The sequence below is a fragment of the Eptesicus fuscus genome, chromosome 21, assembly GCF_027574615.1.
Source record: "Eptesicus fuscus isolate TK198812 chromosome 21, DD_ASM_mEF_20220401, whole genome shotgun sequence".
Taxonomy (NCBI): Eukaryota; Metazoa; Chordata; class Mammalia; order Chiroptera; family Vespertilionidae; genus Eptesicus; species Eptesicus fuscus.
In genome coordinates, this window is record NC_072493.1 from 50,081,686 (window position 1) to 50,108,758 (window position 27,073).

General features: G+C 52.2%; 1 protein-coding gene across 1 annotated transcript; it reads right to left on the reverse strand.

Moving 5' to 3' along the window:
• Positions 1-14,257: 14,257 nt before the first annotated feature.
• Positions 14,258-27,073, reverse strand: LOC103304059 (zinc finger protein 501-like). Its single transcript, XM_054710119.1, has 6 exons — positions 26,801-27,073; positions 21,346-21,434; positions 20,730-20,978; positions 18,588-18,714; positions 17,212-17,252; positions 14,258-17,142 (listed from the first exon to the last, which is right to left on the reverse strand). The coding sequence occupies exons 3-6, from the start codon at positions 20,760-20,762 to the stop codon at positions 15,910-15,912; spliced, it is 1,434 nt and encodes a 477-aa protein (XP_054566094.1). The 5' UTR covers positions 20,763-20,978; positions 21,346-21,434; positions 26,801-27,073; the 3' UTR covers positions 14,258-15,909.

Consider the following 27,073-nt stretch of genomic DNA (forward strand, 5'->3'; position numbering starts at 1 on the left):
GTGGGGCTCTGTCAGCCTCGGGTGTCTTGGGGGCCGAGGGCGAGGTCATTGATGTAGGAAGAGAAGCAGTGCAGGTCCCCGGGCCGTGCACTTCCCTGAGCTGTAGGACCTGCATCCGGGACTGGTTGCCTCCTACACGAGCCCGACCAGGACCTGGGATGAACCCTGCAACCCAGCTACATGCCTGTGACCAGAATCGCACCCAGGACCCTTTATCCATGGGCGGACGCTTTATCCGCTGAGCCAAACCGACAGGGGTTGACAGTCCTGGTTTGGTTTTGTTTTTAATATTTATTGATCGCAGAGAGGAAGGGAGAGGGAGAGACAGAAACATCAATGAGGAGAGAATCATTGACCAGCTGCCTCCTGCACGCTCCCACTGGAATGGAGCCTGCAACTAGGGCATGTGTCCTGACTGGGATTGGAACCCTGACCTCCTGGCTCAGTCACTTAGCCATACAGGCCAGGCTCCTACCAACTTTCTAATTTTCCCAGATTAGAACGGGCTCCTGTCCTCTCCTCCTGTGTCCTCTCTGATCAAATTATTTCCAGAATCAAGCCCCTCCTCACCCCCCTCCCCACCTGGATGATGGAGCTCAGTCCTGACCCTCCTCTCCTCCTCCTGCCCGTGTCCAGTCTGTTCCCTAAGCAGCCACAGGGGACCCTGGGAGCCCGGGCTGCCCTCCTCCCTCCTCTGCCAGGAGCTCCCCAAGGGCTTCCAGTTGCTCTGCTGCCCTAGACAGTCACCCGGATGGAGGGGAGTCTCCCGCTTTGGGGAGGTTCTCACACGAAGTGGCCAACAGCCAGGGAGATGGTTGAATGGGGGGAAAATAGTCCCTCTGGGGTCGCGGATGGAGGGATGGCGGGATTTGACCTTGTCTAACTGAGCAGGGTGAAGCGGTTGATTTTCTAACTGGCTTTCGGAGGGCGGAAAAGCCTAGGCCTGGGGCAGTCCACTACCCAGTTCAGACCCCAAAACGTCTTTGGGGGGACCCCACCCTTCCCGGGAGACTGTGCTGAGGCTGAGGGAGTGGAAGGAGTTCTAAGGTAAGAGAGAGAGAGAGAGAGAGAGAGAGAGAGAGAGAGAGAGAGAGAGAGAGACGGAGATGGAGACGCCTTCCCCACCCAGCCTCACACCCGCCTTGCGTGTGTGGGGGGGCCATGGGGAGGCTATGGACCCAGAGGGAGAAGCTGTGCAGGTCCCCGAGGTGCAGTTCCCTGAGCAGTAGGACTGCATCTGGGACTGGTTGCCTCCTACATGTGCCCCCCTGACAGGCAGGCCCTGGGATGGAGCCTGCAACAGAGCTACATGCCTGTGACCAGAATCGCACCCAGGACCCTTTCATTCACGGGTGGACTCTTTATCCGCTGAGCCAAACCGACAGGGGTTGACAGTCAGTGTTTGTTTTGTTTTTAATATTTATTGATCGCAGAGAGGAAGGGAGAGGGAGAGACAGAAACATCAATGAGGAGAGAATCATTGACCAGCTGCCTCCTGCACGCTCCCACTGGAATGGAGCCTGCAACCAGGGCATGTGTCCTGACTGGGCTTGGAACCATGACCTCCTGGCTCAGTCGCTTAGCCATACAGGCCAGGCTCCTACCAACTTTCTAATTTTCCCAGATTATAACGGGCTCCTGTCCTCTCCTCCTGTGTCCTCTCTGATCAAATTATTTCCAGAATCAAGCCCCTCCCACCCCCCTCCCCACCTGGATGATGGAGCTCAGTCCTGACCCTCCTCTCCTCCTCCTGCCCGTGTCCAGTCTGTTCCCTAAGCAGCCACAGGGGACCCTGGGAGCCCGGGCTGCCCTCCTCCCTCCTCTGCCAGGAGCTCCCCAAGGGCTCCCAGTTGCTCTGCTGCCCTAGACAGTCACCCGGATGGAGGGGAGTCTCCCGCTTTGGGGAGGTTCTCACACGAAGTGGCCAAAAGCCAGGAAATTGGTTGAATGGAAAAAAAAATAGTCCCTCTGGGGTCGCGGAGGGAGGGAGGAAGGGAGGGTGGCGGGATTTGATCTGCTCTGAGCAGGGCGTAGCGGTTGTTTTTCTCACTGGCATTCTGAGGCGGAAAAGCCTAGGCCTGGGGCAGTCTACTACCCGGTTCAGACCCCAAAACGTCCTTGGTGGGACCCCACCCTTCCCGCTTCCCGGGGGCCTGTGCTGAGGCTGAGGGAGGGGAAGGGTAAGAGAGAGAGAGAGAGAGAGAGAGATGGAGACGCCTCCCTACCCAGCCCCGAGCCCGCCTGCAGGCCCTGGGTGTGTTGGGGGCCATGGGGAGGCTATGGACACAGAGGGAGAAGCTGTGCAGGTCCCCGAGGCGCAGTTCCCTGAGCTGTAGGACCTGTATCTGGGACTGGTTGCCTCCTACACATGCCCCCCGACACCCAGGGCCTGAGATGGAGCCTGCAGCAGAGCTACATGCCTGTGACCAGAATCACACCCAGGACCCTTTCATCCAAGGGCAGACTCTTTTTAAAAAATATATATATTTTTATTGATTTTTACAGAGAGGAAGGGAGAGGGATAGTGAGTTAGAAACATCGATGAGAGAGAAACATTGATCAGCTGCCTCCTGCACACCCCCTACTGGGGATGTGCCCTTCACCGGAATCAAACCCGGGACCTTTCAGTCCGAAGGCTGACCCTCTATCCACTGAGCCAAACCGACAGGGGTTGACAGTCAGGGTTTTGTTTTGTTTTTTAATATTTATTGATGGCAGAGAGGAAGGGAGAGGGAGAGACAAACATCAATGAGGAGAGAATCATTGACCAGCTGCCTCCTGCACGCCCCACACTGGGGATTGAGCCCACAGACCAGGCATGTGCCCTGACCTGGAATCCAACCCTGACCTCCTGGTTCAGTGGTCGGCGAATCGCGGCTCGCGAGCCACATGCGGCTCTTTGGCCCCTTGAGTGTGGCGCTTCCACAAAATACCTTGGCCTGGGCGAGTCTATTTTGAAAAGTGGCATTAGAAGAAGTTTAAGTTTAAAAAATTTGGCTCTCCAAAGAAATTTCAATTGTTGTACTGTTGATATTTGGCTCTGTTGACTAATGAGTTTGCCAACCACTGTCCTGGTTCATGGGTCGATGTTCAACCACTGAGCCAAGTCACACCTTACATTTCAGCTTCTACCCTCACCCCTAGAAACGTACAATGAACAGGACACCAGCCACACACATAGACTTGCCCAGGTGGGGTCCCCTGCAGCACAGCCAGCTCCTGCCCAGCTGGAGCCACAGCCAGCCCAGACCTTCCGGGACCATAGAGACTCCCTGGGAACCCTCTCCTCACAGCCAAGCCTACATGCACATGCCTGTGCACACGCTCACACACACAACAGGAACGTTGCCTTTCCTTCCCCAAACTCACCTCCTCACAGACACAGACGTTCACACTGGGGTGATCCTGGCCCAACACTGAGCTGCTGTGGGGCTTGGCTGTGAGCCCTGGTGCCTTTGATGTGCTTCCCAAGGCTCCTCCATTTTATAGGGCCTGGGCTCCGAGATGAGATTCAAGCCTGTGATTGGTCCCTGGTGGCATCCTTGTCCTTGGCCTCCAGCTCTAACACCTGGTCTACACCCTCCTGGGCGGGAGCGAGGGGACATCCTCACACACATTCCTTGTCTGCAGGGACATCGGACCTTCTCACTAAGGGGCATGTGAAGGTGAGCATCCGTCCCAAGGACGTTCTGGTCAGGTTTGATCATGAGAAAGTTATATACTAGGTGTACTGGTTAATAAATGCAGATTTTTTTTTCAATAAATGGAGTTACACATATGTTGATATATATGCGATTTGATATGTATGCTATTTTGTTGTAATGACAACAAGCTTCAAAACTTCATATGTCAAATTTACTGAAGGTGTTAGCTTCATAGATATTTTTATGCTTAAAAATTTCAAATTTTGTTCCAAAAAAAGAGCATTTGCGAGAAATTTTAATTCATTATTTTGAAGAAAAGTGCTGCTGAATACCTCAGGAAGCTTATGGTGCACATGCTCCATCTCAAGACACTTGTGAACGCTGGCTTAAATGCTTTAAAAGTGATTATTTCCATGTGAAAGACAAAGAACGTCCAGGTCAACCGAAAAAGTTTGAAGACCAACAATTGCGAGCGTTATTGGATGAAGATGTGTGTCAAATTCAAAAACCACTTGCAGAAAGATTAAACGTTGCTCAGTAAACAATTTCCGATCGCTTACAAGCAATGGGAAAGATTTTAAAGGAAGGAAAATGGGTGTTGCATCAACTGAACGACAGACAAATGGAAAACCGAAAAGTCATCAGTAAAATATTGCTTCAATGGCACGAGGAAAAGTCTTTTTTGCATCGAATTGTGACTGGCAATGACAAGTGGATTTATTTTGAGAATCCCAAATGCATAAAATCATAGGTTGATCCAGGTCAACCATCAACATCGACTTCAAGGCCAAAGAAGACAATGCTCTGCATTTGGTGGGATCAGGAAGGTGTGGTGTATTATGAGCTTCTAACATCAGGTGAAACCATTAATACTGATCGCTACCAACAACAAATAACCAATTTGAACCACGCTTTGATCGTGAAACTATCAGAATGTTCCAGAAGACACAACGAAGTAATTTTGCTTCATGATGACACACCATCACACACTTCAAAACGAGTTAAAGACACGTTAAAAGATCTTGCCTGGGAAGTATTAACCCACCCACCGTATTCACCAGACCTTGCTCCTTCAGATGACCACTTGTTTGGATGGATGGCACACGCACTTTCTGAGCAGCACTTCAAAACATACAAAAAAGTAGAACATTGGGTCTCTGAATGGTTTGCCTCAAAACAAGAAAAATTCTATTGAGACGGTATCCACAAATTACTTGAAAGATGGGGGAAATGTGTAGCTAGCGATGGACATTACTTTGAATAAAGAACTTTTGATATTTCTCTTGAAATTATCATGTTTTCTTTGATTACAAAATCCACATTATTAATCAGTACACCTAGTATATATTTTAGGACTGGAGAGAGAAAGAGAGAGAGAGAAAGAGAGAGAGAGAGAGAGAGAGAGAGAGAGAGAGAGAGACCTCAATGATGAGAGAGAATCATTGATCGGCTGCCTCCTGCACGTCCTACACCAGGGATCCAGCCCAAAACCCCAGCATGTGCCATAACCAGGAATCAAATAGTGCCTCCTGGTTCATAGGTTGATGCTCAACCACCGAGCCACACCGTCCGGCCTCCTACAAATTTTCTAGTTGTCCAAGACTTGTGAATGGCAAGTGGAGCAAGGCCTCACGTTCTCTCTTGTGCCAGTCCCAGGCGGGTGAGTCCCAGGGGTCCTGGGACCCTGGAGGAGGGGCTCTGAGCCCAGCAGGGACACCACAGGGGCTGAGAGGAGAGTCCTTCCAGAGGTCGGTGGTATTTTAAGGGGAGAAACACATGATGATTGATAGACGGTCGAGGACGGATGGAGTGGAAGGGGTGCTAAAGGTGAGAGGCTCCTGGTTTGGAATCTGGCTGGGAGGGCGCTTCCTGTACTCACTAGGGGGAACCCCAGCTCCTCCTTTTTTGGATTCTTTGGGGAGGGAGTGATCACCCCCAGAGCTGACCAGGGAGAGTTGGGGAGAGACTGTTTTATGTTGTTGGTCCTCACCCGAGGATATTTTTCCCCATTGATTTTTAGAGAGAGTGGGAGGAGGGAAGAAGGGAGGTGCGGGGAGAAAGAGAGGAAACATCCATGCGAGAGACATGGATTGGTTGCATCCTGCATGTCCCCTAACCAGGCTGAGACCCTTAGCTGCACGGGGCCCACATTCTAACCACAGAGCCACATGGCCAGGGTGAGAGTGGACCAGTTCCGTCAAAACAAAATGGCATGTGTCTGGCAACTTCCCAACTCCATGTTCAGTGACATCATGTTGGAAGTTTGAAATTGGCCATGGTGGGAGTATTTACACCAGGGAAATTGGAAAACACTACAAACCAGAATGTAACTAATTATATCACTGAAAGTCTACACTTAAGAGCATGACGGTGAATAAGTGAATGAAGATTACATTTTAAAGCACATGGTGTATATGTTCATTACATTGTGAATAGTGCACAAAAATTGAGGGACAAAAGTGAGCAGTTTGTTAATGAAAAGGGAAGTAGCCACAGTTCATTAAAAAAGGGGCAGCCCAGCCACAGTGGTTCAGTGGTTGAGCATCAACCTAAGAACCAGGAGGTCACTGTTAGATTCCTGGTCAGTGCACATGCCCAGGTTGCGGGCTCAATCTCCAGTGTGGGGTGTGCAAGAGGCACCCAGTCAATGATTCTCTCTCATTATTGATGTTTCTATCTATCTGTCCCCCTCTCTTCCTGAGATCAACTATATATATACTGAGTGGCCAGATTATTATGATCTCTGAAAGCAAGAAAGGGAAAATGGCAGTGACATATATTCAGAAGAGCCTGGGCAGGTTAGAAAGCATAGATTCCTATACATGGAACCTTAGAATATCTCCACTATAGATTTCCCAGCATATGGGTTTTAATTCAGGCAAATGGCTCCCTCACAAGTTCTCTCTTCCAGTATAATTATACTTAAAAAAATTTGCACATCCCCTGTACATCTAAGATCTTTCTCTAGTGTGAAGTCTCTGGTGTTGCATGAGATCAGATTTGCAATTAAAAGATTTTCAGCATTCAATACACTCATAAGGACTTTTTCCAGTGTGAACTCTCTTGTTTGAATGAGGCTCGAGCTTTGGCAAAAGGATTTGCCACATTCCCCACATTCATAGGGTCTTTTTCCAGTGTGAACTCTCAGGTGTTTAATGAGGTTAGATCTGCAGGTAAATGATTTCCCACATTCACTGCACTCAATAGGCCTTTCTCCAGTGTGAACTCTCCAGTGTTTCTTTAAAAAAAAAAATACTTTATTGATTTTTCACAGAAAGGGAGGGAGAGGGATAGTTAGAAACATCGATCAGCTGCCTCTTGCACACCCCCTACTGGGGATGTGCCCACAACCAAGGTACATGCCCTTGACTAGAATCGAACCTGGGACCCTTCAGTCCACAGGCTGACACTCTATCCACTGAGCCAAACCGGTCAGGGCTCTCCAGTGGTTCTTGAGGTTGGAGCTATGGCTAAAGGTTTTCCCACATTCTCCACACTCATGAGGCTTTTCTCCCATGTGGACTTTCCAATGTGAACTGAAGCTAGAGTTTTGCTTGAAGGATTTCCCGCAGTTACTGCACTCATAAGTCCTTTCTCCAGTGTGCAGCCTCTTGTGGTGAATGAGGCTGGAGCTTTGGCTAACGGACTTCCCACACTCACCACACTGATGAGGCCTTTCTCCAGTGTGAACTCTCCGGTGGTTAATAAGGCTGAAGTTTTGGCTAAAGCATTCTCCGCATTCACTACACTGATAAGGCCTTTCTCCAGTGTGAATTCTCTGATGTTGAATGAGATCAGACCTTTGGCTAAAAGATTTTCCATATTCCCTGCACTCAAAGGACTTTTCTCCAGTGTGAACTTTCCTATGGCTATTGAGGCTATAGCTTTGGCTAAACTGCAGTGGTCGGCAAACTCATTAGTCAACGGAGCCAAATATCAACAGTACAATGACTGAAATTTCTTTTGAGAGCCAAACACCAACTTCTGTGCATGAGCCACGAAGTTTCAATCACGTGGTACTTTGTGGAAGAGCCACACTCAAGGGGCCAAAGAGCGGCATGTGGCTGGTGAGCCGCAGTTTGCCGACCACTGGGATAAAGGATTTCCCACATTCATTGCACTCATAAGGCCTTTCTCCTGTGTGAAATCTCTGATGTATAAGGAAGCTGGAGTAGTAGGTAATGAATTTTCCACATTCACTGCATTCGAAAAGCCTTTCTCCAGTGTGAACTCTCTGGAGCTGAATGAGGTTACATCTTCGGGTGCTGGCTTCGCCACATTTGCTGCATTCATAAAGCCCTTCTTACGTGAGGACTGCCTGGCCCTGAGCAAGTGTGTCTGTGCAGCTAGAGGCTTTCTTGCATTCTCCCCCATTGTGAAGACTTTTTCCACGGTGAAAGACAGCCTCCCACTCATTCCTGTTGTTTAGCGTCTCTCCGGGTGAGCGGCCTGTTGATGGAGAAATTGCAGGCCGGCTAACAAGTCCTTCCCAGTCTCCCGACAGGGACAGGGCTTCCCTGACACATAGGCTGTGTAGCTTTTTGGAAGTGAGGCTCTGTCCACAGAACTTCTGAAGGGGATTTCTCTAATGTGCTGGTCCCGGTGCCGTTGACGTTTGGCCGAAAAGAACAGTTTCTCACTGGTGTGTGTTTGTCATCCAAGATGGGTTCCCTGATGCTCAACCAACTGCAAAGTGTCTGTCAAGATTGGGCCACACAGCTCAAAGGGCTGGGCCACCTGGGAAGGTGAACCTGCCTTAAGAGTTCTGATCGGTGATGCTCCTTATAAAGAAATGTACTGTCCGGAAGGTGCATCATCACCTTCCACTCCACTCCAACAACCTGAAAGCAAAGAAGTGACGGTGAAGTACATGTTGACTTTATTGGGAGGGGGAAAAACTATCGATTGTCAGCTGATTTCTCAACAGAAACTATGCAGGCCAGATGGGAGTGGCAAGAAATATTCAAAGTGATGAATAGCAAGAACCTACAACCAATATTACTCTACCCAGTAAAGCTATCATTCAGAATTGAAGGTCAGATAAAGAGCTTCACAGATAAGAAAAAGCTAAAGAAGTTCCTCACCACCTAACCAGTATTATATGAAATGCTGAAAGGTATTCTTTAAGAAGAGGAAGAAGAAGAAAAAGGTAAAGATAAAAATTATGAACAACAAATAGATATCTATCAACAAGTGAATCTAAAAATCAAGTGAAAATCTGAGTAACAGAATAAACTGGTGAATATAATAGAATCAGGGGCATAGAAAGGGTGTGGACTGATAATTCTCAGAGGTAAAGGGGTGTGAGGGTGCGGGAAGAGACTGGACAAAAAGCGTACACCTATGGATGAGGACAGAGGGTGGGGTGGGAACCGGGTGGAGGGGAGCTATGGGGGGGGGGGGAAGGAGAAACAATTGTAATAATCTGAACAATAAAGATTTATTAAATTTTAAAAAAAGAAGTCCAGAAGATCAGGATTAGCCCTGAGCTGGACTGAGAAAAAAATTACTAAGGGCCCTAACCGGTGTGGCTCAGTAGATAGAGCGTCATCCTGCAGACTAAAGGGTTCCAGGTTCGATTCCAAAAAGGAGACACGCAAGTTCCTCAACCAGCTTAGCTCCCCTTCCAAGCAGTCCCAGATTCTGTAACCTGTTTTGAGTGAGTATCTCCACATCTCTTCCCGTTGATGTCTCGGGAAAAAATGGGAACCTCTCCATATAACCTCTGGCCTAGACTTGAGCCCCTGAGCTCAGTTGGGGATTCTCCAGGGTCCCCAAACCAAGGGCTGGGAGAATGGCAGGGGAAGAGCCTCATGACACCACAGATCCAGAGGCGATGTGGGCTGGGACCAATCAGGGTGTGGGATACCTCACTCACCTGGGTAGGCTCCGGAGGCACTTCCACAGCCATGGGAACCCGTGGGGAGTGCCAGATGTTAGCCCCACCGGGTGGCTCAGTGGCTGAGCGTCCACCTATGAACCAGGAGGCCATGGTTTGATTCCCGGTCAGGGCACATGCCCAGTTGTGGGCTTGATCCCCAATGTGGGGCATGCAGGAGGCAGCTGATCAGTGATTCTCTCTCATCATTGATGTTTGTATCGCTCTCCCCTTTGCCTTCCTCTCTGAAATTAATCCTATATAATAAAAGCCTAATATGCTTAGTGTCTGACCGTTCGACCATTCAACCAGTTGCTATGATGCACACTGACCACCAGGGGGCAGAGGTTAGCTTGCTGCTGGAGTCTGGCAGATAGAGACTGGGCAAGATGGGCTGGACACACCCTGGAGCCCTCCCGTGGCCCCTCCCTGGCCCCCATCATGCACTGGTGGGGTCCCTCTTGCAATCTGGGACCCCTCGGGGGATATCAGAGAGCCAGTTTCGGCCCAATCCCTGCAGGCCAGGCAGAGGGACCCCCCAGGGCATGAATCCATACACCAGGGCTCTAGTACAAATATATTTAAAAAACAATAAGGGTCAGATCTTAGAGGGCTGTCACCACAGCAGGATCCCAGAGGCTCCGGCCTTCCCTGTTCCCCTGAATGGCACCAGAGCCAGGTAGCCTGGGGCAACTGTCTCATCTCTGTGCTGCCTCTGGCCAGCTGTGCATCCTTGGAAAAAGGCTAAACCTCCTTCTGCCTCAATGTCTTTAGTGTTCTCATCACCCCTAGTATGCTCCTGTACTGTGTGGACTTTGAGGGATTTTTCAGACTCTAATATATTAGACTAGAGGGCCAGTGCATGAAATTCATGCAGGGTGTGTGTGTGTGTCCCTTAGCCCAGCCTGCACCCTCTCCAATCTGGGACCCCCTCCTGGGATCGGGGCTAAACGGGCAGTTGGACATCCCTCTCACAATCCAGGACTGCTGTCTCCCAACCACTCGCCTGCCTGCCTGATTGCCCCTAACCACTTCTGCCTGCCAGCCTGATCACCCTCTAACCACTCCCCTGCAGGCCTGGTCACCCACACTGCTCTCCTGGCCCCGTCACCCCTAACTGCCCTCCCTTGCCAACCTGGCCGCCCCCAACTGCCCTCCCCTGCAGGCCTGGGCCCCGCGCCCCCCAACTGTCCTCCCCTGTTGGCCTGATTGCCCACAACTGCCTTCCCCTGGTGGCCATCTTGTGTCCACATGGGGGTGGCCATCTTTGACCACATGGGGCAGCCATCTTGTGTGTTGGAGTGATGGTCAATTTGTGTATTACCTCATTAGATAGGACTAGAGGCCTGGTGCATGAAATGCATGCACTGGTGGTGTCCATAGCAGCTGCTGGTCAGGTACTCCCTCCCTTCCCTCGCCCCCTGGTCAAACTCCCCGAAGAACTCTGGGCAGAGGAGACAATTTGCAAACTACGCTTTTATTATATAGGATGTTGTCTCTTTTCATCAACATTCTCCACAGCTCCCAGGGCCCTAGGATGGAAGGTGCAACTCCTCACGCTGCCATTGCAGGTGGGACTCTAACCAAACTTTATGGTTATCTTTTTGTTTGTTTGACATATTATTGTTGATAGTGTTACAGATGTCTCCCAGTCCGGGCCCCTCTCCCCTATACGCCCCTCCTCCCAGTCCCTACCTGCCCACCCTCCAGGTCTTCACCACCCTATCGCCCCTGCCCATGGGCTGTGCATATCTATACTAATAAAAGGGTAATATGCTAATTAGACCAGAAGTCTGCCAGACTTCCTTCCTGACAAGCCCAGGCGAAGCTGCCTGCAGTCCCAGGTAAAGCCAGCCTGGGTCCCAGGGGCCTTCGGCCAGCCAGAGGGAGGGAAGCCTGGGTCCTGGGTGCAGGGGCCAAGGTAGAGATGGTTAGGGGTGATCAGGCAGGTAGGCAAGCAGTTAGAAGCCAGCAGTCCCAGATTACAAGAGGGATCCCCTGCAGGATGGGGCCTAAACCAGCAGCCGGACATCCCCTGAGGGGTCCTGGATTGGAGAGGGTGTAGGCGGGGCTGAGGGAACTGCCCACCCTCCATGCATGAATTTCGTGCACTGGGCCTCTAGTAAGCAGTAAGTGCTTTGGTTTATCTCTTCTCACCCCCACCTGCACATGGAGGTATGTCCGTCTGTTCCCTGCCTCCAGTCTTATTCTACTGGTCAATTCATGTTATTGGATCCACGGATGAGTGAGATCATGTGGTATTTGCTTTCCTCAGATCACCCGAACTTTGTTTCCTGCAAAAGCAACAAGGACCCCAGGTTCCAGGTCCTCGTGGACCAGCGGCCCCTGCGCGTGTGGACGGGCGGCCCCTCAGCCCCTCACCCTCTCCCGCCCGGTCACACCAGGTGTCACCCCCCTACCCCCCTAGCGGTCCTAACGCGGGGCCTGGGCTGCAGGGTTGGGTGGGGAGGCGGGGAGGCCCCGGGGACACGCTCACCTCTGCCGGGCGCCTCCGCGCGGCCACCGCCATCGGACCCTGTGGCCGAGTGGAGAGGTGACAGCCGAGCGACCAGGGCGGGGACCCCGGCACAGAGGTCCCGACGCCGGGCTCGCGGGCAGCGCTGTCCCCGCCCCTAGCCCACCCCTGTGCGGTGGACACCCAGCCGCGTCTCGCGCTCTGTTGGTCACCGAAGCCCGAACCCGAGCTTCTAACCTGAGAACCGCTCAAATGAGCGCCAGAACAAGCCGGAAGTCCCGCCTCAAGGGGATAATGCCCTTTCTGGATTCCCATTAGGTTGACGCTGCTGCCGCCCTACGCACAGCTTTCTGGGTAATGTAGTTCCCGCAGCTACTCATCGCCTGAAGCCCCAGGACAGACTCCCAGAGACATGGTAAAGGGAGGTTGAGGGGGTCCCCCCGCTGGGCACTACCTCACACCAAGGAGGGGATTCGCTCTGTCTCAAAAGGGCAAGAGGACGACTTCTGGGGAGTTGTGGGGGCTGTTGGTCATGGAAGTGTCCGAGTCAATGAAGCTAATCCAAGTTGACACCCACTGGTAGCTGGTAATTTGTTGCTTGAAGGGTTAAGCAACACGGATCATACATTATAAACCAATATCCATGATGGGTACACACCTCATGTACCTTATCTTTGGGAATGTCTGTGTTCATTAGTTATGATAATAGGCATGCATACAAGTCTTTGGTTGATCTCTAACCCCCGCCCCCCTCCCCTGACTTCTGAGGTTGGACGGTCTCGTCTGTTCAGTGTTACCTTGTCTCTGGATCTATTTTTGTTCATCAGTTTATGTTGATCATTATATGACACATGAGAAAGATCATGTGATACTTAGCTTTCTCTGACTGGCTTATTTCACTTAGCACAGCGGTTGGCAAACTCATTAGTCAACAGAACCAAATATCAACAGCATAACGATTGAAATTTCTTTTGAGAGCCAAATTTTTTAAACTTAAACTATGTAGGTAGGTACATTGTTATTAACTTAATTAGGGTACTCCTAAGCTGGCCTTTGCTAAAAACTCAAGGGGCCAAAGAGCCGCATGTGGCTAGAGAGCCACAGTTTGCTGACCAGGTCACTAGCAGAACGCACCGGAGCAGGTGGCGCTGCCCAGCACAGAGCTGCTGGCAGGAGACTGCCTCGCCTGGGCTTCCCTCAATGCTGTGCAATCTCCATTGTGCTGGCTCACACCTCACAGATGAGGCTGCACGTGTCTGAGTACAGGCTGCTGGAACATGCTCATTTTAAATCAGTTATGCATCTCTTGGGCTTCGATGGCGTAATTCTAGTGCGAATACATGTCAATGGAAGCTGAACCCATCCTCCTACTTCCCAGATCAAAGACAGCCATGCCAGCCCAGCCGGCATGGCTCAGTGGTTGAGCTCCGACCGATGAACCAGGAGGTCACGGCTCAATTCCCAGCATGGGTAGTGCAGGAGGCAGCTGATCAATGATTCTCTAAGCATTAATGTTTCTCTCTTCCTCTCTGAAATCAGTAATTTAAAAAAAACACATGAATAAGTACAAAGAAACCAATCACGTCAGCGTTCCCCCACTCTGGGGCTTCAGAGACTGTTCCAGACCTGATGGCGACCCCTCCTGGCTGCTCCCGCAGCTTTCCGTGGTAGTCATGGTGCGACCACAGGCTGACAGGGAATGCAACTTCCTCCCCAGGTCAGAGGAGGCAGTGGTGGAAATTATGCAGAACTTTTGTGACCCTGTCATTGGAAGGAGCCCAGTTGTAAAGGTCCCTTAAGGACCAGACAGCAAGTCTGGTTGCCACCAACTGTAGCAACTCCAGTTCCATGTCATCTGCTGGAACGTAACTTCTGGTGAACAGTGTGTGGTCTTCGGTGCAGCATTAGTTCACCCTCTTTGGAAATGCCATGTTTGTCACCTGCAAAATCACAGTAACGCGCCAGCTGGTGTGGCTCAGTGAATAATGTATTGGCCTGTGTACTGAAGGGTCCCAGGTTCGATCCCCATTAGGGGGCCGCCTCTAGGAGACAGCCAATCAATGATTCTCTCTCACCATTGTTGTCTGTTTCTCTCTCCCCCTTCTTCTCTGAAATAAATACTTTTTAATTTTTTTTTTAAATCACATTAACTATCGGGAGGTATTAACTGAGCCACTTCACAATTTCAACAATCCCTCTGCTCAAATGGGCTTCTATTATGTGAATATGTATATAATGCTGACATTAAAATAAAAGTCCTTTTCCTCAGCAGTGTGTTTATTCAGGAACAGCCAAGAGCTGTAGTTCGGGAAGGAGAGAAGTGTGATTGGGGGGTGGGGAGAAAGTCAGGAGGGGTTGTTTTAGAGAAAAGTGAGAATTTTAGAGTGACAGTGTTTCTCATAGGGTGAGTGGCTAGAATAGCTAATTCATTGAAGGACATGCATTTACACTAATAGCCAAAAAGTTGGAAACAAGTCAATGTCCTCCATTAAATGTAAACATCCATAGACAGAATAGTATTCAAACAGAAGGAATAAAGTACTTCACATAAGTGTGACTGATGTGCATGAAGCTCAAAAGTAATACTATGAGCATGAAGGAAATCAAATTTAAAACCTTTGAGAACAATTCATGACACGAATCATATAAAATTCTATAAAATACATAATCTGTGAAAGAAACTAACATCAACCCCTCTTGCTGAGAGCAGAGGGAGAGACTTAAAAAGGGCACACAGTGAGAGTAACTGGTGGTTATGATTCTGGCTGTTTGAGGGACACAGGTCAACACGAAGCAACGGCCACAGGTGCAGCCCCGACACGTGTCAATGCGTGGAAGCCGCTCAGATGGAAGTGTGGCTCCCGGCACTGCTTTCCACTCCGATCCTCTGAGCAGCAGAGCCCCGCTCAGGGGCAGGAAACTCGGACGTGGGTCTTTCTGGCCGGCATGGACTCAGTTTCTCAGCTGGTCACAGAAGCAGGCCACCTGGTCTCACTCCTGTCTGCGCTTCCTTCCGGTGCAGCAGCACGCTCAGATGGGACAGAAGCATGCTCAGACACGACTGCAATAACCAAACAACCAAAGCTGCATTTGCTGACGACGGCCTCCCTACAGGACACTCGTCCCCAGCCTTCCGCCACGGGAACAGGCATGGAGGGCACACCCTGCCTGGTTGCCCGATGTCTCACCCAGTGTTTTGAAACAAATGGTTTCAGCCCAGCCCCTGCAGTCCTACAACCGCGAACAGTCACCCAGCTGGAGACGTGAAGGCACAGGATCCCTCTGTGAGCGCCTGGGAAGCAGGCTCCTCATCATGGTGCTCAGCAGATGGTGTGACCGCCCCAGGGAAGGCAACCGACTGCACCTGCGGAAGCACCGGAGGTTGTCCCAGCCCGACCTCCTCCTCCGGGCTGGCCTCCAGGGTGTAAGTGAGGACCACAAAGTGCTGTCCGTCTCTCTCAGGAGGCCTGGGAGAAGGGTACCCCTTCTTTTCCAGACACCATTACCCAGCCTGACCTTAGCCAAGAAAACTGAGTCCAGATTATGCCCTATTATTCAGAAAAAAGGAGGAACCTCGGAGTGGATGGCAGAGGTGTGCGATGGCTTGGGAGGGGTGCGAATTCAGACAAAGGAAGCGGAGGAGTGGAAATAAAAGCTTCCCGAGCACCGAAATAATCCGTAGGGAGGATCTCCCTGCTGTGGACGCTGAAGCATCAAGTTCACCATCAGCGGAGGGCTTCCCAACAGGAAGCAGCGTGTTCCCTGAGGCGTGTGTCTCAGGCTTCTCCCATGCGGACTTTCTGGGGCCAAACAGGTTAATATCTTTAAAGAATCTCTGGGTTAAGCTGTTGTTAAACTGACAACAGAGCAGTGGCTGACACGTTGCCCAAAGTCACGGCACATTCCTGAGGTCATCTGGTATGAAGTTTTCTGTGTTGAATGATGTGGGAGCTTTGACTAAAGGATTTCCCACACTCCCCACACTCGTAAGGCCTTTCCCCCGTGTGAACTCTCTGATGCTGAATGAGGTTGGATTTTTGGCTGAAAGATTTCTCACACTCGTCACACTTATAAGGCCTGGCTCCAGTGTGAATTCTCCGGTGTTGGTTGAGAGTGGAGCTGTGGCTGAAAGATCGCCCACAATCCCCACACTCGTAAGGCCTTTCACCAGTGTGAATCCGCAGGTGCTGCACGAGTTTGCACTTGTAGCTGAAAGATTTTCCGCACTCACTGCACTTGTAAGGCCTCGCCCCGTTGTGAATTTTCTGGTGCTGGACAAGGTTGGAGCTCTGACTGAAGGAGTTTCCACACTCGCCGCACTTGTAAGGCCGGGCTCCCGTGTGCACGCGCTGGTGTTTGATGAGCGTGGAGCTGTAGCTGAAGGACTTCCTGCACTCCCCACACTCGTAAGGCTTCACTCTGTTGTGGATCTGCAGGTGCTGAACCAGCCGGAGTTTGTACGTGAAGGCTTTCCCACACTCGTTGCACTTGTAAGGCCTGGCTCCGGTGTGAATCCGGTGGTGCTGGATGAGGTAGTAGCTTTGGCTGAAGGATCTCCCGCATTCGTTGCACTCGTATGACCTCGGTCCCGGGTCAGGCGCCTGGCCATCACAGACCGGGGAGCTTTGGTGAAAGGGTTTCTCACCATCATCACAGTCATAATGACTTTGAGGGGGAAGCTGCTGGTGCTGAAGGGGTTTGTATTCGTGGCTGAGTTGTGGCTCGTAGTCACTCCCAGTGTAATGGCTCCCCGCATTGTGCAAGGCCTCCCCATCCCCACACTGGAAGCTGCCGGGGGGCTGTGACCCCCTGAGCGAGGCCTGATGCTGCAGAAGACGCACCATGGCCAGGAAGTCCTCCCCGACGGCCCCACAAGCGAAGGCAAAGGGGTTCCCCGACGTGTGGCACCCGCAGCTCGTCACGAACGAGGCCGTGTCCACGGCGTCCACATCACTCCAGAGCGGCTCCTCGTCCCTGTGCTGCTCATGCAGGCCCGCGGTGAGCCAGGGCTGCCTTCCGCATGCCCCACAGGCCCCTGGGAACTCCGTCAGGCACAGCACGTCTCCCCCGACCAGGACACACTTCTCACAGGGGTGAGCCGCCCGAGTGGCTGGAGCTGGACTTGGCGTCTGGCCCAGTGATGTCTGTGGGACAGAAACACCCTGCACAGACAGCGCCGCCTCCTCCGCCTCCGCCTCCTCCTCCTCTTCCACCTCCTCCTCAGCCTCCGCCTCCTCCATTCCACGCCAGCAACCTGGATGCACAGAAAGGCTGCTGAGTGCACACTGAGCAGGGGAGGGAGCAGTCCCATCACAGACGTGTGTGAGGGACACCCCAGAACTGAATGCAGTGGACTACTTTCAGGATGGTGAACGGGGCTGCTTTGTACTAAGTACTGGAACTCTAAAAGCCCCAAGAATTAAAGGGGTCATCGAATGACTCCCCTCTTATGGCCTACAGAAAGGAAGTGAGAGGGAGAGAGAAACATCAGTGATGAGAGAGAACCACTCATCAGCTGCCTCCTGCACGCCCCACACTGGAGATTGAGTCTGCAAACGGGGCATCCGCCCTGACCAGGAATCAAACGGTGACCTCCTGGTTCATAGGTCAATGTTCAACTGCTGCGCCATGCCAGCTGGGCCAGAGATTGTTTTAAAGATGTGTGCAACCCTCCCAACATTACATCAACTCCAACAATGGGCAACAGAGGATCAGAGTCAGGGTAGAATGAGACAGAGAGAAATGTCAAGAAGGGGGACGGGCAGGCAGGCAAGCAGTGGGGCACGGGACAGGTCCTGGTGTGATCTGAGCACACCCTCCTGCTATGCCCTGCCCTGCTGCCATTCACAATCACGTCCATCATGGGGGCACCTAAGGCAACCAGTGAGGAACCAGCACTGGCCCAGAGCAATTCTGAACGTGACAAACAGGGAACACTATATATTACAAAGGTCAGAGGAACTTTGTGAGAACAACCTTTGGGACATACCAGTGACAACACGTACGGGCACAGATGGGAAATTAAAGGTGGGCAGAATGGCCTGGAAGGTTACCAGCCAGGGAAGGCGGGGACGGAGAGCAAGGTCAGCTGAGGGAGCACGTTCTGGGCTGCAGGTTCACAGTGAGTCTACCCGGGCAGGGAATTGGGAAAAAGGTCTCAACACGAGAAGAACAGAGCACCCTGGGAGAACACGCACAGGTGGGGTCTCCAGCTGGTACTGGGACGTACTGCCTGACACTAACGCAACAACACTGAAGGCCAACTGCAGCTGGTAGGGTGGAGCCCAGCGACGTGGTGGTTGAGTGTCGACCTATGAACCATGAGGTCAGGGCTCGATTCCGGTCAGGGCACAGGCCCGGGTTGTGGGCTCCACCCCCAGTGCGGGGCGTGCAGGAGGCAGCCGGTCCGTGATTCTCTCTCATCACTGAAGTTTCTCTCCCTCCTCTCTCTCTCTCTCTCTCTCTCCTCTCTCTCTCTCTCTCTCTCTCACCCTCTCCCCCCTTCTCTGGGATCAGTAACAGTAGTTTTAGAGAGAGAGAGAGAGAGAGAGAGGAGTCTGACCCGGCCCTGGTGGGTGTGAGGACTCACCCAGTGAGGTCACCAGGGCCAAGTTCTCCAGCATCACGTCGTGGTACAGGCATCGCTGCGTCTCGTCCAGGAGCCCCCACTCCTCCCAGGAGAAGTACACGACCACGTCCTCGAAGCTCACACGGCCCTGCCACGAGGTAGAGAGGAAGCTACAAACAACCCCCTCCCCTCACATCCTCCCCAACACCCAGCCCAGGAAATGCCAGGCCTCATCCCCAGGTGGCCCACATAGGCTCCCCAGCACCCCAGCCAGGCGGCACCCCTAATGCCCTCCCTGGGGGCCTCCACGCTGCACCCAATGTGCCTACAACCCTCACTGACACCCCCAGTGCCTAGGACCGGGGCCACTGCCTCAAACACCCTCTCCACGTGCACTTCTGACACGTCACCCATCACATGGCACCAAAAGTACGTGGCCCAGCCTGGCCGGCGTGGCTCCAGGGCTGCGTGGCCACCTATGAACCAGGTCAGCGTTTAATTACTAGTCAGGGCACAATCCCAGGTGGCAGGCTCGATCCCGTATGGGGCATGCAGATCAATGATTCTCTCTCATCATTGATGTTTTTCTCTCTCTCCCTCCCTCTTCCTTCCTCTCTGAAATATGTAAAATAAATATATATTATTTTTATTAAAAAAAAGTACTCGCACCAACAGGCCCCCGTGCTGTCACAGACCACATGGACCCTCATGTCCACTGTGAAGGCCCCGTCGGCTGGGATCCTCGCTTCTCAGCCTCGAGACACCCAGGTCCTCCATCCCGTGTTGAACCGATGCCCCCTTTTCTTCTCTTACTTACGAGCCACCCCAATCTACCCTGTTGTTCCAATGCTAGTACACGTGCTGCCGGAGAGAGCCTCAGCCCTCTCCTCACGCCCGCCCGCATGCCTCCTGAGCTACTGCTTTCCGTGGGCGCTCAGTCCCAGCACCTGCATCAGAGCCCATCGGTGAGGACCCTGTCGCCAGCGCCAGTCACGGCCCGAGGTGTTGGGGATGAAGGACTTTAACACATAAATTTAAGGGGACACGACGCAGCCCCTCACCTCAGAGACGAGCTCATCTAACAGCCCGACTAACACACCCCGGGCTCCATGAAACCCCATAAAGCTCCGGCGAGTAAAGAATTGCCTTCAGGTCAGTCTCTTCGCTCCAACACCCCAGCCTTCTCCACCTCCTGTCCACTCCTCCGTGGAGGCCCGGCCACCTGCTAACTGACCTTCCCCCCTCACTGTGTGTGACAGCCGTCCCTCCGGCCGGGCGCCCAGCCCTCTTCCTCCCGGTCCATCACTCACACACCACCCGACTCCCCTCCATTCACAGTGCCCACCACCATCCTATCAGGTGTCTGATGCTGACCCCCGTCTCACACCTGTAGACCTTTATAGCCAACTGCCCACACTCCGTTTCTGAATTACGTCAAACTCTGGACGGAAATCATGCCGTCCTGACTGCTCCGGCCGTTAGGGCGCTCCCAGACAAGAACTGTCCTCCCGGGCTCCCTCCCCCCTCTCCACACACTGCTCCCACCCCACGGCTACCATCACGTACAGCTCGCCCGGCCTGTGGGAGCTTCCTCCCCGTCCGTCCTGCCGTTTTCTCTGTGCCGTCAATTCGCACAGATGGCCCCTGTGCCGGGAACAGCCTCCACGGGACCAGCCTGGCTGTGATGCTTCCCCAGCAGGTGCAGGGGACCAGGACCAGGACCCCACCCCCCGCCCTAACGGGTGCTGACAGTGACAGGAACCAGTGGGCAGAGGGGAGGGGACGGAGACAGCGACGGGGAGCTCCTGGGCTCGATCCCCCACACCTGGGCCCAGGGCTGGAGCCAGGAGACCCGGGCCATCTGTCTGCACTCCGGATCCGATCCTCAGCTCAACCCCGTCACCCAGCCTCCCCCTCTGTCCTCCGGTGAACGGCCTCTTGGCGAGCCTTTACGTCCCCCACGCACATCGTGTTTCTCCTCCGGTGACCCCCGCCCCGCCCCCCGGCCTGTGACTGCCACGCACCCCTTCAGCTCCCCCATCACCTGGCTCAGGGCAGCTCCCCTCTGCAGGGCTGGCCCTGTGGGTGTCACCATGAGCTCCTCACGGTGCTGGGGCTTTAGGGCTTGCTTGGGGGCGTGGGTGTGGGGGGGTGTGCACTCACCTCAGCCAGACCCCTCGGTGAGGCCACAGCCATTGTACTCTGAGCAACGAGGACAGCGGCGCCCGCCCCGCCTTCCCAGCCCGGTCTTCGCACCCAGCGTCTCCGCACGAGGAGCCGTCACCAGGAGGATGCCGCCAGCCCGGGACCGTCATTGGCTCCACCAGACGCCGCTCCACGCAGGGCTTTCTGGGCGACGATGCTCCCACAGCTCCAGAGGCCCCTGTGCTGGGCGGCCCACGGCGGAACCTCCTGGAAGAGACAGAGGGAAGCAGCAGTGCCAGGGGTGTCCAGGCTGCAAGGGCAGCTTTTTCTTAAAGGGGCCGTGCCCAGACTCCTGCGGAGTTGCCAGCAACTGATCGCTTATGTGTTTAGAGACATGACTTCAGACGCCAGGAAGTACCCCATTTCTCCCAACTCCTGTATCAGCCAACTTCACAGTCACACAGCCCATTTCTGACACCAACGATGCTTTCTCGCTCCTGTGTCTCTGGAGCTGAGCCTTTGTCACCTCGTGTGTTATTCCCATTTGGTTGCCAGACCAGCGAGAGGACGCTGGAGGGCGGGGAGGGTTCCTTCCTCCCCCCAGGTGACAAGTAAAGGAAGCACAGGTGCTCACCAGGATCAGGATGCGCCTGTGGCTCTGGCTTCCCAGGAAGGTCCGAACGCAGTCCCGTGCTGAGAGCATCCAGCGTTCACTGCTTAGACCTGTCAGGCAGGACACAGAGCCATTAGTCCACGCATGAGGCCAACACATTACATGAAAATCAGATTCTGACAATATCTCCTGAATCCTCCGTTCTGTCGGGAATGTTCCAGGGAAATGTGCGTGTCACTCCCATCAAGTGTCAGTAGCTACACCGAGAGCTTCAGGACCCAGGAGAGGAAAGAACAGGGGCTGAGGTGCTGAGACAAAACCATCGGCCCACACCCTGCTGAGGAGGCAATTCCTGCTGGGGGAACCCATGCCATTCCGTGTAAGTCTCTCTCATCACTGCATGTCACTGTCTCTCTCCCTCTCCCTTCCTCTCTGAAATCAATAAACTATATTAAAAAAAAACACAACAGCATGTGTGGCGAGAGACCTTGCGGACTCAAGGTCCCAGGTTCGATTCCGGTCAAGGCATGTACCCTGGTTGCGGGCACATCCCCAGTAGGGGTGTGTGCAGGGGGCAGCTGACTGATGTTTCTCTCTCATGGATGTTTCTAACTCTCTCTCCCTTCCTCTCTGTAAAAAAAAATCAATGAAATATTAAAAAAAAAAAAAAAAAAGAGGTGGCTCTTTAACAAGATAAGCAAAATTGATAAACTAACCAGATTCATCAAGGAAAAAATGAGGACCCAAATAAAATCAAAATTTATTTCTTTATTGATTAAGGTATCAAATATTTGTCCTCATCCCCCCATTCCCATCCCATCATAAAAAATGAAGTAGCGTGAATTAAATAATATGCTCAGGAAAAAAAAAAAAAAAAAAAAACAGTTGAGCAACATTATAAAGAGCAAATTGGGGAGTGGGAGAGCGGAGGAAGATATGAGACAAAAATAAAAACACAGTGACCCACAATCTATGGGACACAGCCAAAACAGTTCTGAGAGAAAAATCATATAGCAATATAGGCTTACCTCAAATAACAACACACACAGGAAAAATATATACACTAATAAAAGAGAAACATGCAAATTAACCATCACTCCACTATTCTCACTAGCCAATCAGGAGGGAATATGCAAATTAGAAGGAGAAAGCTGACTGCCACCCAGCTGCTCCAGATGAGGAGTGGCCAGACGGAGCAGGATGCCTGCTATGAGAGGAAGGGCGGGGGGCGAAGGGATCCACGGGAGGAGCGGCACTCTGGCCAGAGAGAAAACGAAGACTGCAGACTCTGGAGTCTGCAGCCAAGACGAAGACGGCAGACTCTGGCCGGAGCCTGCAGCAAAGGCCTGGGTCCCAGGTGCCAGAGGAAAACCGGTGCTGGGAGCCAAGGGAAGGAAGGCCTATTGCACGAATCTCTTCATTTAACGGGCCTCTAGTCAATAAATAAAAGAATAAAGGTCAGACCAGAAGTAAACAAAACAGTCTAAAAAATACAAAAGTTTAATGAACACAAGAGGTGGCTCTTTAGCCCTGACCGGTTTGGCTGTGGACAGAGCGTCGGCTTGCGGACTCAAGGTCCCAGGTTCGATTCCGGTCAAGGGCATGTGCCCTGGTTGCGGGCACATCCCCAGGAGGGGGGTGTGCAGGGGGCAGCTGACTGATGTTTCTCTCTCATGGATGTTTCTAACTCTCTCTCCCTTCCTCTCTGTAAAAAAAATCAATGAAATATTAAAAAAAAAAAAAAAAAGAGGTGGCTCTTTAACAAGATAAGCAAAATTGATAAACTAACCAGATTCATCAAGGAAAAAATGAGGACCCAAATAAAATCAGAATCAAAAGAGAAATGATAATGACACCACAGAAACACAAAAGCAGTGTAAAAAAACTAGAGGCCTGATGCACGAAATTAGTGCAAGAGGTCTTCCTTCCCCTGGCTGCTGGCACCGGCTTCCCTCTGGCACCCGGGACCCGGGCTTCCCTCACAGCCCGGCTTCGTCCAGAAGGTCAGCCGGTCTAATTAGCATATTACCTTTTATTATTATAGAAGACAGATAGATAATCTGAGTAAATGCCAACAAATTAGCCTAAAGAGAAAAATTTCTAAAAAGAGAAACACTAAACCCACCAGACCAATAACAACAAACAAAAGCCCTGGACCAGATGGCACCACAGGGGAATTTTGCCAAAAAATTCTACAAGAGGGAAACCTTCCAAACATGTTACAAGGCCCTCATTACCTGAAACCACAGCCGGGCAAAGGCATGACAAAAAAAGAATGCTATAGGCCAATAACCCTCAAAAAAAAAAAAGAAAATGAGCAAACTGAACTCTGCAATACATTACAAAGATCAGCCCTGATGTCGTCCCATACACCACAAGGTTGCAGGTTCGATTCCCCGTTAGGACACATACCCAGGATTGTGGGTTCAATCCCTGGTCGGGGTGTGTGCTTGAGGCAATCCATCAATGTTTCACTCTCCACCTCTCCCTTCCTCTCACTCAAATCAATAAAAATACATATTTGGGTGAGGATTAAATACAAAACAGAGAGAGCCCTAGCCAGTTTGACTCAGTGCATTGAGCACTGGCCCAGAGACTGAAGAGTCCCGGGTTCAATTCCGGTCAAGGGCAGGTACCAGTTGCTAGCTTGAACCCGTGGTGGGGGCGCATGTGGGAGGCAACCAATCAATGTTTCCCTCTGTCTCTCCCACTCCTTTCCACTCAATGTGAAAACATCCTCCGCTGAGGATTAACAACAATAAAAAAAGAGAGAACACACACTATGATGAAGTGGGGTTTATTCCTGGGATGCAAAGATGGTTCAATATATGCAAATCAATTAACATGATACTACATAAACAAAACTGTATGATCACATCCATAGTTGCAGAAAAAGCACTTGATAAGATCCAACATCTAGCCCTGGCCAGTTTGGCTCAGTGGATAGAGCATCGGCCTATGAACTGAAGGGTTCTGGATTACTTTCCTGGTCAGGGCACATGCCCAGGTTTCGGGCTCGATTCCCAGTGGGAGAATGCGGGAGACGGCCGATTGGTGGTTCTCTCTCATCACTGATGTTTCTCTCTCTCTCCCTCTTCCTTCCTCCCTGAAATTAAAAAAAAAAAAAAAAAAAAATCCAACATATATATATTTATTTATTTTGGAGACAAAAGGAGAGGGAGAGAGAGAAACATTGTTCAGTTGCCTCCCATATGTACCCTGACTGGGGATCAAACCCACACACAACCTTGATATGTGCCTGATCAGAATAGAATTAGTGACCTTTTAGTTAACAGAAACACCAACTAGAGCCCAGCATCCGGTAGAGTGGGAATAGAAGGAACATAATGCAACATAATGAAGGCCTAATGGCAAACCAAAGGCTAACATCATACTCAATGAAGAAGTCATTAAAATTAAAAAGAAGTAAAACAGACATTATTTGCAAATGACATAATACTATACATGGACAACCCTAAAGAATCCACCAAAAACAATCTATTAAAACTGACAAATTCAGAAAAGTAGTGGGATGTAAAATGAATATTCAGAAATCAGGTGCATTTTATATCAATAACATACTATCAGAAAGAGAAACTAATAAAAAAATTAAAATAAAGAAATTTAAAATAGAAAAAAAAAGGAATAAAAATAACTTTTTAAAAAATTAAGAAAATTCCATATACCATTGTGTAATAAAATACTCAGGAGTAGATTTAACCATGATACTACAAGGCTATAATTTAAAAAGCATGGTACTGGCATAAAAACACATAGAACCAATTAACCTATGACAAAGAAAATAAAGAATATACAATGGGGTAAAGACAGTCCTTTCAATAACCGGTGTTGGAAAAATTAGACAGAAACATGCAACCAAAAAAAAACCCCACAAAACTGCCCTGACCGGTGTGGCTCAGTGGATAAAGCATCGGTCTGTGGACTGAAGGATCCCAGGTTCGATTCCGGTCAAGGGCATGTACCTTGGTTGCGGGCACATTCCCAGTGGAAGGTGTACAGGAGGCAGCTGATAGATTTTTCTCTCTCATCGATGTTTCTAACTCTCTATCCCTCTTCCTTCCTCTCTGTAAAAAGTTAATAAAATATATATTTTTAAAAACTACTGTCTTACACCATATAGAAGAAGAAACTCAAAATTGGTTAAAGAACTAAATGTAAGACCCAAAACAAAAAACTCCTAGAGAAAACATAGGCAGTAAACTCTCTGATATTACTCTTAAAGAGTTTTTGCACAGCAAAGAAACGATTAACAAAACAAAATATTCCTCAATATCACATTGTAAAAGACAAAATATGTAAGGAACTCATAAAACTTAATGCCAAAAAAACAAGCAATCCGATTAAAAAATGGGCAGAGGACCTGAACAGAGATTTCTCTAAAGATGACATACAGATGACCAAATATATTAAAAATAAATAAGTAAAATATTTTTTAAGAGAAAAAACAATGAATTCATAAATGAGTGGAATAGCAAAACCATGTCTCTCTTTCTCCCCTCCGCTCCCGAGTCAGTCAACCAGGGAAACCTCCTTGGGTCCGAGTCCCCTCCCGGCTCTCCCGGTCCCCCCCCCGGCTCTCCCGGTTCCCCCCCGGCTCTCCCGGTCCCCACCCCCCGGCTCTCCCGGTCCCCCCCCGGCCCCCCGGCTGTCCCGGTCCCCCCCGGCTCCCCCGGTCCCCCCCCCCGGCTCCCCCGGTCCCCCCGGCTCTCCCTGGCTCCTCGGTCCCCCGACTCTCCCGGTCCCCCCCGGCTCTCCCCGGTCCCCCCCGGCTGTCCCGGTCCCCCCCCCCGGCTCCCCCGGTCCCCCCCGGCTCTCCCCGGCTTTCCCGGTCCCCCCCCGGTCCCCCCGGCTCTCCCGGTCCCCCCCGGCTCTCCCCGGCTTTCCCGGTCCCCCCGGCTCTCCCGGTCCCCCGGCTCTCCCGGTCCCCCCCGGCTCTCCCCGGCTTTCCCGGTCCCCCCGGCTCTCCCGGTCCCCCGGCTCTCCCGGTCCCCCCCGGCTCTCCCCGGCTGTCCCGGTCCCCCCGGCTCTCCCGGTCCCCCGGCTCTCCCGGTCCCCCCGGCTCTCCCCGGCTTTCCCGGTCCCCCGGTCCCCCCGGCTCTCCCGGTCCCCCGGCTCTCCCGGTCCCCCGGCTCTCCCGGTCCCCCCCCGGCTCTCCCGGTCCCCCCGGCTCTCCCGGTCCCCCGATCCCCCCGGTCCCCCCGGTCCCCCGGGCTCTCCCGGTCCCCCCGGCTCTCCGGTCCACGGTTCCGCACTGACCGGTTCCACGGGCTGAAACCTCTCTCACAGCCCAACAGGGCGCCCCACGTCCACGCCCGCGACCAGAAACGGGAGGGACCCCAGCTCCGAGCGCCTCGCGGTCCCGACGCGGGCCCTGGGCGGCAGGAGGGGAGGGCGCCCGCCCCCGGGCTGCAGGGTTGGGAGGGGGAGGCGGGGAGGCCCCGCGGGACGCGCTCACCTCAGCCGGGCGCCTCGGCGCGGCCGCCGCCATCCGGGTCAGTGGGCGGAGCGGGGCGGCGGTTCGCGTCCCGGCCCCGGTGCGGACCCTCTCCGGCGGCGCCCAGGCCGAGCCTCACACCCGCCTTCCCGCGGTGGACACGGCCCTCCCGACGCCTTCTCCGCCTCGTCCACCGGCCGCGACCCCCGCGCTCTGGACCCGCCGCCGGGAGGAACACACCCAACCAGCCAAAATGACCGCCGGGAGGAGGGCGCCGGAAGTCCCGCCCCACGC

What these genes read in the sequence shown, in the direction of transcription:
- LOC103304059 (XM_054710119.1), bottom strand. Translation starts at nt 20,762, where the DNA reads ATGGCTGTGGCCTCACCGAGGGGTCTGGCTGAG. An exon ending in GGCCCTGGTGACCTCACTGG is followed by an intron (nt 17,253 to 18,587) that starts GTGAGTCCTCAC and finishes CTGTGCATCCAG; the next exon opens with GTTGCTGGCGTGGAATGGAG. An exon ending in AGGCGGAGGCTGAGGAGGAG is followed by an intron (nt 17,143 to 17,211) that starts GTGGAAGAGGAG and finishes TCTGTCCCACAG; the next exon opens with ACATCACTGGGCCAGACGCC.